The 9,309-nt window shown below is 31.2% G+C and overlaps 1 protein-coding gene across 3 annotated transcripts in view; it reads right to left on the bottom strand.

The window, feature by feature from the left end:
* Positions 1 to 2,824: 2,824 nt before the first annotated feature.
* LOC108748120 overlaps positions 2,825 to 9,309 on the bottom strand; it is a 7,333-nt gene continuing 848 nt past the window's right edge. For 2 of the 3 annotated variants that reach the window (XM_018486134.1, XM_018486135.1), the window contains exons 2-9: positions 9,014 to 9,194; positions 8,602 to 8,817; positions 7,423 to 7,592; positions 6,291 to 6,616; positions 5,154 to 5,785; positions 4,115 to 4,590; positions 3,761 to 4,008; positions 3,042 to 3,238 (exon numbers count right to left, since the gene is read on the bottom strand). In XM_018486134.1, coding sequence (XP_018341636.1) covers positions 3,042 to 3,238; positions 3,761 to 4,008; positions 4,115 to 4,590; positions 5,154 to 5,785; positions 6,291 to 6,616; positions 7,423 to 7,592; positions 8,602 to 8,817; positions 9,014 to 9,142 — 2,394 coding nt within the window. In that variant the 5' untranslated portion in view covers positions 9,143 to 9,194. Of the gene's footprint in view, positions 3,239 to 3,760; positions 4,009 to 4,114; positions 4,591 to 5,153; positions 5,786 to 6,290; positions 6,617 to 7,422; positions 7,593 to 8,601; positions 8,818 to 9,013; positions 9,195 to 9,309 lie in introns of all 3 variants that reach the window. The other variant, XM_018486133.1, reaches the window with a different exon arrangement.

Genomic DNA, 9,309 nt, shown 5'->3' with positions numbered 1-9,309 from the left:
TAAATAATCTATTGATAGTGGACGAGAATTTTGTGTCAACTACAAATTATAATTCTATTTTTACTAATTATCAATTTTTATAATAAATTTTAGGTAAAATAATTTTCCTAATTTTCTTTTATATTCTATTTATACCACAAATCACATTTTTCAACTTTATTTTTACTATGACTAGGCCATATTACATTTTAAACAACTTAGAATGATCGGTACTGCATTCTCCTAAGTTAATTTTCTTATTTTCATTCTTATATTTTCAACGATATTAATTATTTGTATGTCGTTTTATGTTTTCGATTTTAGATCTAATTTTTTTAGTTTATTCATTTTCTTATTTTACATAACCTTGCCATAAGGAAGAATAAATCTAGTGTTCTTTTATATATATATATATATATATTCTCAGCAGCATTAATTATTTTTGTGTCGTATAGGCAAGACCGGGATAAATTCTGTTGAGGATATTGAAATTAAAATAGATATGTATGCTGATGAGACAATTATAGATGACAGCAAAGTACAAGGATTCGAAAGAGAATTGGAAGCAGATAAGATCCTTGGCTCCAGTGGATGACAATGGAAAACTTATGGATATGCTGATACATAGTACGTCCTATTGGTTATACACGATTAATGTCATCACCTGCCTCTAATTGGCAGGATGTCTGCAAAGAATAAAGAAAATCGAAGTTCAAATCCTGACTGAGGTGATATTTTTCATAATAATTTTTTTGCAGTATTTAGATGTTCATTCGCATTAGTTATATTAAGTTGCCTTTCAATTTAATTTGTTATTATATAGTCCAGCTTTAATCTACAATTGAATGTCAAGATCTATAAATAATCGACGTGTACTTCGTTTCAACTGGAAATTGTAAAAATGTATACAAAAATATTATTTAGGCACCAAGACTCGTCTTGATTGAATATGACCCTTTGCACTCATTTGTGTTCATACATTTATTTCTAATGTTTAATACGTATTTAGAAAATGCAGATAAAAAATTTAAACTGGTAAAATTAAAAAATGATTGAAACCGGTTAATGAATATGGATAATTTTTAGGGATGCACCGGATATCCAAAAAGTATCCAGTATCCGGTATTATCTGACACTTTTACTATCCGACCGGATAGTTGGATATCATTAATATCCGAGAATATATCCGGTTGAAATTTTATATTATTGCTGATTTTTTATCATATATTAAATGTTTTATAAATAAGTATGTATATTCATAATGTTATAATATCTTGTATATTGTACCAAAATTACAATTTTTTCTCTAGTTTTTTTTTAAGACATTGTCTCAGAATTCAGTTGAGTATTCGGAAAATATCGGATATCCAACTCGAAAAATTGCCCACCTGTATATGCGATGTTACATTCTTTTCAGATATCCAGTATCCAGTAATTTTACGATCCAATACATCCCTAATAATTTTGTTTGCGCAGGAAAGGAACAGTTGACATAATGTCTGCCAATGAAACCAATGCCAATCCTCAGATTATTATTCAATTTTATGAGGATAGAATAACCTGGAAAAGGGCAAAAATAAAACCATAATAGATGAGCTTCCTTGAAAAAGCCAGATTATTTGGGAAATTGATTTTTATTGTGATGTATGTATGCAGTTAAAGTCTTATTATAAATGTTTTGAAGCATTTGATTGATCATTAGAAAAACGAATTTTGCTAATTAGCTGAAAAAATCTTTCAACGCATTTATATAGTATCACGTTAATCATGTGCTCTATATAAAATGTATCGTAGATATTCTCAAAGTGACTGTTTTATTATTTTACTATAAACACAATAAATGTATTTTTTTAAACATTATTTATTTAATTTCTTTCAATCTCATACATTCGACTTCATACTTTAGTAGTATGTGTATTTTTTTAGCTGCATGTTTTATTCAATATTTTCTGTTTCTTTTTTTAATACAAATCTGATAATAAGCAGGAAAAAATTGAATTTCACAAAGTTCTGTTCAATTATCTTGAATATATATTTTATTGTCAAAATTTTATTTCGAAGAAAAATATTTTCTAGTAAAAAAATATACGAAATAACTTAAAATTTTAATTGATATAATTTAAATTTTCGCTTTGCATATTTTAAGTGCAGAAATAAAATAATATAATACATGTACAATTGAAAAGAACAGACTTGTTTCAGGATCTATGATCCACAGCCTTGTTTCATCATTTTATTGCATTAGACGAAAGTCAATACAATGCATGGTATCATATTGTTTATACACACGGCCTTAGGTTTTATCGGCGTATTTTTCCTATTAATTATTTAGTACATATATTTTTTATATATATTATACAATTTATATATACATATATATAAATATATATTTTTTATATATATTATGTAATATATATATATAAATTGCATTGTCGAACTTCTAATAAATTGTGTCATTTTATTTACAAAAATCCGCTGGAGCACTTTATGGATGTTAATAAGAGATCAATGAGATCCTGGAGTGTCTATAAGTCCCTCGGAGTAACAGATTGTAACTATAAACTTTTATATAGAAAATAGAAATCAATTTTTTTATGAGAATATTATTAAAAAGAAATCTTCCTTTTAATTTACATCTTACCAGTAATAAAATTTTTTTAATTCTTCCAAAAGCAATATTGAAATTGAAATCTCTTGATTTGTCAATAAATGACTTTGAAATTTTGAAGTTTAAGATTTTTGAAAATGTACTCATCGCAAATTACAATCGCAAAATTGAAAATTCCTGACTTCATGAAATCATTTATTAAAAATAAAAAAAATAAAAATTTATATATTTGTCGAGTCTCTCTCGATTTCCTGGTAATTTTTAAACATAAATCGACGAAAGAGATATGTAAACATGACATTACTCGCTATTTATGTCCAAGCTAATATCTTAATAATAAAAGAGATGTTATCAATTATCATTTCGAAAAAGAAAAAAATAAAATATATTAAACTCCGAGCGACGACGGCGGTATTAACATAATATTATACATGTTACGAACGAGCGAAAAAGATCAGAACTTCCTCGGCCGTCCCCGTTTTCGGGGAGATGCGATTTTATGTGTGCTTGGCCGACCGCGTAGCTTCCGCCGCACCATCTTGGATGAGTTACCAGAAGTACGTTGTGTATCGTTGTGCATTCTCAAATGTCGTAAAAATAGTAACCTGGATTTTATGTACTTCTTGCAGATGTGGCACTTGCGTAGTTGTTCTATAAGCAAAATAACATAGGTAATCAGTGCTCCGAATCTGTAACTCAGTTCGGTATCATTATGTCGTCGTTGCGCAAGTTTTTTTTCCATACATAATATTTGCGCAATGATAATATAACGATAATATAACTGTCGTTTGCAGAATCGGATTGCTGATTCCAAATCTACTATCATTCTTATATCTCACTCGTTGCTTGACACGTACAGACCGCAATATTTTAATTCAATATCTAATTTTATTAAGAAACGAGTCAATTAATGTTTTTATATATATTAAAATTTATATATATTAATGTAGTACTATATAAATTTTGAATTTATGAAATATAAATTTATACATACAGAAAAATATTAAATCATGCACATTGCAAATATATACAACTTCAAGAAAATAAAAAGCTTCATTTATAACAATATGTTAAAGAATATTTCTCATTCAGTCTTATATTTAGCTTCGACAAATTACGTCTAATAATTACATTTTTTTAATTTCGATCTTAACACACATATTTTTGATATACCTGATCTCTTAATGCCATGCTGCAAGCTATGCGCATTTAATAGAGTAGTACTTGGAAACCACCGGCCACACTCTGCACAATCGAGCTTTTTCGACTCCGAGTAGTTATTCCTTTGTTTTCGTTTTCTTTTCACCCTGGCAAGCATACTGAGTTCTTTCTCTGTCGTATCGTCTTCGTCATCCGATTCCTCTTCTTCCATTGAATTAGATTCTTTCTCTCGAATCGATCTCAAGGATTTACTCGAAGATCTGTCGAATAAAGGACGAGAAATTTAAAAAACTGAATATCGAATTTGTATAAAATGATATATAACAAGTGATTTTCTATATCAGAAAAAAATATGAATTCGCATACTTTTCTGAGGACAGACTCAACTCGTTCTTCTTTCTCGGCACGTGCACTAAACGAACATGACGCGCCAAGACAACGACCGCATCAAACTTTTCCTGGCAGATCTTACAAGTAAACTGCTTGTTCATTTTCTTATTTATTTTGCTTTTTGGTTTTCCTTTGTCGAGATTGAGGGCGTTCATTGGCGCTTTCTGGCAAACTAGAAGATGCATATTAAGAGTACGTCGGTACCGAAAGTTCCTAGAACAATACTCGCAACGTGTCTCGCCATTGAGCTTCGTCAAACGGCCACCGCCCCATTCAGTCTTTTCGCTTTCTTCGTGATCACTGCTACTGGAATCCGAATCCCTCACCATGATGATTTCGTTTTCTTTGTCACTAGAACACTTGTCTTTGTTGTCATCTAGAGTGATCTCCACCACGTTGCGCGTCGTCTGCTGCTCTTCCTCGTCGACGTCCAGATCGATTACTTCTACGACCTATAATTTTCGACACATTAGGAAACTCGTTGTTATAAAAATTTGTTGATGCTTAAAAATGTTAATGTAGACTATTTTTTGTTAACTCTCTTATTCTCCGAAAAGCTTAGCAATAACTTTAATTTTGTGACTTTTGATTGATCATAATCGTAGAATAGCTGAACGAAAACAATTCGTATATATTAAAGAGTTAATGACATTAACTTAAAAAATTTAAGTTTGCAAATTAAAATATTGAAATTTTCAAGAATCTTAATTTAACAAAAAATAAATTTGTAAAAGGATCCTTAATATTGAAGCAAAATTAAATGAGGGTGTAATAGCGCGATAAATAGTACGCAGATTTTCTTTGAAAACTATATTTATTTATTCCACAATTATATCCCTCGGAAAATCGAATTTCCAATGAATGTAATATTATGGAGTAAATATTATAGAGAAAACCCGCGAAACGTAATCTTTATATGGAGTAAATATATTGTTTCAAAGAAAATCTTTGCATACTAATTACTGCATCGTTATTTGTTTTTTTAATTGTAATTTACGCTTATATGTGCATTCACCTTCCGCCGCTTTGGCCGCTTAATTCGCCTTGCTCCCTTGATCCCCTTTCGGTTAGCAATGGCAACACGTATTGGCAATCGACGTCGCCGAGTTGTGCGCTTCTTACCGATCGATTCATCATTCATCATTGATGCTGGCTGAATAATGATCTCTCCGTCATCACGGTCCACCGAGATCAATTGTTGCTTACGTGAGCGTTTAACTTTCAGTGGCGTCTGCGAAGTAATCTTCGTTGTTGACGGTGGCGAATCGGTCAACGTGTCGATCAATCGCTGTCGATCGTCCTCCGAGACCGAAACGCATGTTCGGTCGATCGTCGACTGCGGCGACATATACAACTCAAATGCATCTGCGTCTTCACTAAATGATGATTCTTCCTTTATCGAACATTCGCGCGAGTCTTGCTGGATACTTGAGTGATCATCTTGCAACTTGCCCGATTTTTTGTCGTTTGTTTCCAACAATTTCTCGCGAGAAATCTTCATATTCTGCAACGTCGCCTGAATGTCGTCAAACGTTAACTCCGATTCCGATTCATGATCGGCTTCTAAAAGAATGTATTGTACTGTTGAATGCTCGACCAATTCGTCTTCGAATTCAACGTTATCTTCACATCCATCTGATTGTTCGGCTAAAAAAATGCATTTCTCAGATCTTATACATTATTTTAAATACCTATTAAATACTAACTTATTATAAGTATCAATAGTATCATAGTAAAAGTTGATCTTATATAATCAAATTTAATTGTATAACATAAAATAATTTTTATAAAAAAATTTTACTTTATATTTTAAATAAAAATATAAATTTCTTATATATTATGTAAAGAGAACAAATATTATCTCCGTAAGTTATCATGTTATGCATTAATTGCTTATATTTGTATTTACTCAAATGATATTTATTAGATAAAATTAGAATTGTCACTTCAAATTACCGATAGCTTCATTATACATGAACAATACTTTCTTCAAGCAGATTGAAATTTTACAGAATAAATTATGTATAAAAAATTCAGAACAATTAATTTTATTACTTTTACATTGATGACGCCTGATTGCGACGATCATCACATACATTTCGTTTTATTAAAGAAACCTACTATCATTTTACATTCACATTTATATACATACCGATATTGACAAAACTGTCGTTCATCATGAGATACGTAATATCCGGTTGTTCGTCGACAACTGTGTGAACACTATCACTAGACTCTAAATTAATCTTGTCGCTACAGTTTTGGTAAGTTTCATAATTATGTACTATTCTGCTACCGTCCTCTTGCGCAATATTCTTTTCACTGTTGACTGATGCATCGCAGATAGAAGTCTTCTCGTTCGCTTCTTCCTTACGACAAAGCATCGGTGGTTTGGCAGTAAACACTCGTTTTTTCATCTGCGACGGTTTTTTCACCGTTCGAACGGCACCTTCGCCTATTAAACGTTCCACGTCTGATCTGTAATTACAGCCATAATTGTAGTCCTGGTAATCTACATATAAAACCAAGTAAAAAGATAAAGAGATTACAATTTAATCATCACCTAATTGAAATCATTTTTTTCTGTGTTGAAAAAATTTTTCAGTCTTAGATTAGTAGATGAAGAAGATTAGTAGATGAGCGATTTACCCCCAAAAAATCGCTTAAAAAGTGCACTAACCGATCAACGTTTTACTGGCTGAAAATAATTCGATTCCTCGACCAGTATGAATAAAAAACGAAAATATTCGTTCCAATCTTAAACTAAAACAAGAATTTTATTTTATTTTGATCTGTACTGTTACTGACAGTGAAAATTTTATTATATAAGGCCACAGATGCGGCTTCGTTTTTTGTTCATACTTATTGGATGACTAGTTTCTGAGAAAAAAAATTATAAAAGTAGTTATTTTTCAAGTTTAGACATTTTTTATTTCAAAAACTATTGATTTAAACAAAAAGTCTCACAGATAAAAAATATCCATTTTGATCCAATTAATCTTACAGAATTTTTTTCGGAATTTTTATTCAAAATTTAGATTTTTTAAACAAAAAATTTTTTATACCTATTCAACGACCACACAAAAAAATAAAGTGTATATAGATGTTTTTCCGTAGAATAATATGAGGAATCGAATTAAATCACTATTTTATCATTTTTAGTCACTAGAACATTGATTGATCGGTTAGTGAACTAAAAATGGAGGTAAACCGCTTGCCTACAGATTTTAAATACCAAAGTTTTTAACTGAAATTGGGTGAATTTATTTTTCTCATTGACTTACTTCATAAGAAACTGGAAGTTAGTCGGAGGTTCGTCGGACTCATTGTAAACGGCGACAGCAAATATCTCGTCTGAATCTTCCACGGCATAGAGAGCCAACTGTTGTCCCGCCGCAGTGACAAAAGTTGCAATCGTTTCCTCGTCATCTTCATCATCCTCAAACTCGTCTTCCTGTATAATGTATTTATATATATATGTAATAATTCTTACATAAATGTTAATTGAATAAAAACGTATGACATATTTCATATCATTGTAACATTTTTACCATTTGGTTGATTGACTTCTTAGCGACTTACAGGAGAATCTTTGGAACTATCCCTCGCCGATTTTTACGAACTTTGAGTATATTGTAGAACATCAAAAAACAGACCCATATTTTTTTATCTGCTTATCTAAAAGTTTAGAGGTTGAAACAATCCTAGAGAATGAGTAAATTTTGTATTTTTGAAAGAAGTGAATATATACATCGTTTTTTAGTGCGAGCGTGGTGTAGTAGGCAGCGCACAAGACTACTATGCCAAAGATTCCGGGTTCAAAACCCGGACAGAATCCCAGACAGAACCAAAAAATGTTTTCGAATGCTTGTAGCTCCTCTCGGAAGGTAATAGCAAACCACTGAGAGTATTCTTGCCAAAAGCACTTCTCTAATAAATCATCGTTCGAAATCAATATTAAACTGTAGATCCCATATGACTATGTATAACCAGTGTGCGCATCACAGGCATATGAGAGAAATCACCACGCTCAATAGGACTGAGGAGGAGAAGGATACATCGTTTTAATAATCTAAAGAAGTATAAAATACCAGAACTTTTGAATAAAAAAACTTTTATATAAAATACTTTTTCTTGTACCTAATAGCTTCAAAGATATTCTTTGAAAGTGAAAAAACCATTATTTTCGAAAGGTTGCTTCGCGATGTCTAAATCTTAAGGTAAACAGATAAAAATATATATATAATATTTTATGATGCTCTACATATCCAAAGCCCATCAAAATATAGATGAGGAATAATTTCGTCGGTTACCTTGATAGTATTTATTACTTAACAAGAATTAAAACCTAACTTGGCTGAAGTCCTTTAATTCTATTGTTTGTGTAAACACAATTTGCTGCTAAGTACAAGTATAATACTTATCGATTATTAAAAATAAGTATTCGATTTTTGAATGTGTACCTTTGAAATAGGTATCTCAACATTTTCACAATCCCACTTCTCGGTAATCGACGAATCGTCTGACAATGGAACAATATCTATGGATTCCTCAAACCTAGCAGGTATATCGTCGCATGTTTCTAGATCCTCTTCAAAGTACACAGTAGACCGAGTCTGACAATCAACTTTACCTGGCAAATGTCCATTAGCACTCACAATTATCTCCTCATTGACAGTCTATAAAAAATAGATAGGAATCTTATAAATACAGTGATATTGATTGACTTCAATTCAAAGGTTTATCTTTTATTGCTGCACTGGGCTACATTAAAACTTTTTGCTTTCACCAAACTTTACATATCTATTTTACTTTAAGTATATACCAGTTCAGTTATAAAAAAAAAACAGACATTAAGGCTATCTAATTCTTTACCAGACTTTCCCTGATATTTTCATGACCTAACGGAGATGCACGTTTTAGTTCATTCTCCATAAAATTAAACTTGGTGATTATTCCTTGGGACACCACTTCCCCACCATATGGCTCGCTGGTGATCGACATTCCCAAGGATAATTCAATTCGACTATTGTTGTTGAACAATCATGGTTGATATCTATAAAAATACACAAAGGTGAACAAGCGTGTTTATTAAAAGTATATTTAAATGTTTTAGTTAAATGTTAATATGTATATTGTATACACAACACACATAACACACGCGCGCGCGC

This window comes from Trachymyrmex septentrionalis, unplaced genomic scaffold (genome assembly GCF_001594115.1).
Source record: "Trachymyrmex septentrionalis isolate Tsep2-gDNA-1 unplaced genomic scaffold, Tsep1.0 scaffold210, whole genome shotgun sequence".
Classification (NCBI taxonomy): domain Eukaryota; kingdom Metazoa; phylum Arthropoda; class Insecta; order Hymenoptera; family Formicidae; genus Trachymyrmex; species Trachymyrmex septentrionalis.
Note: the sequence above shows the minus strand (reverse complement) of the source record. Positions and strands in the feature narration are given on the sequence as shown.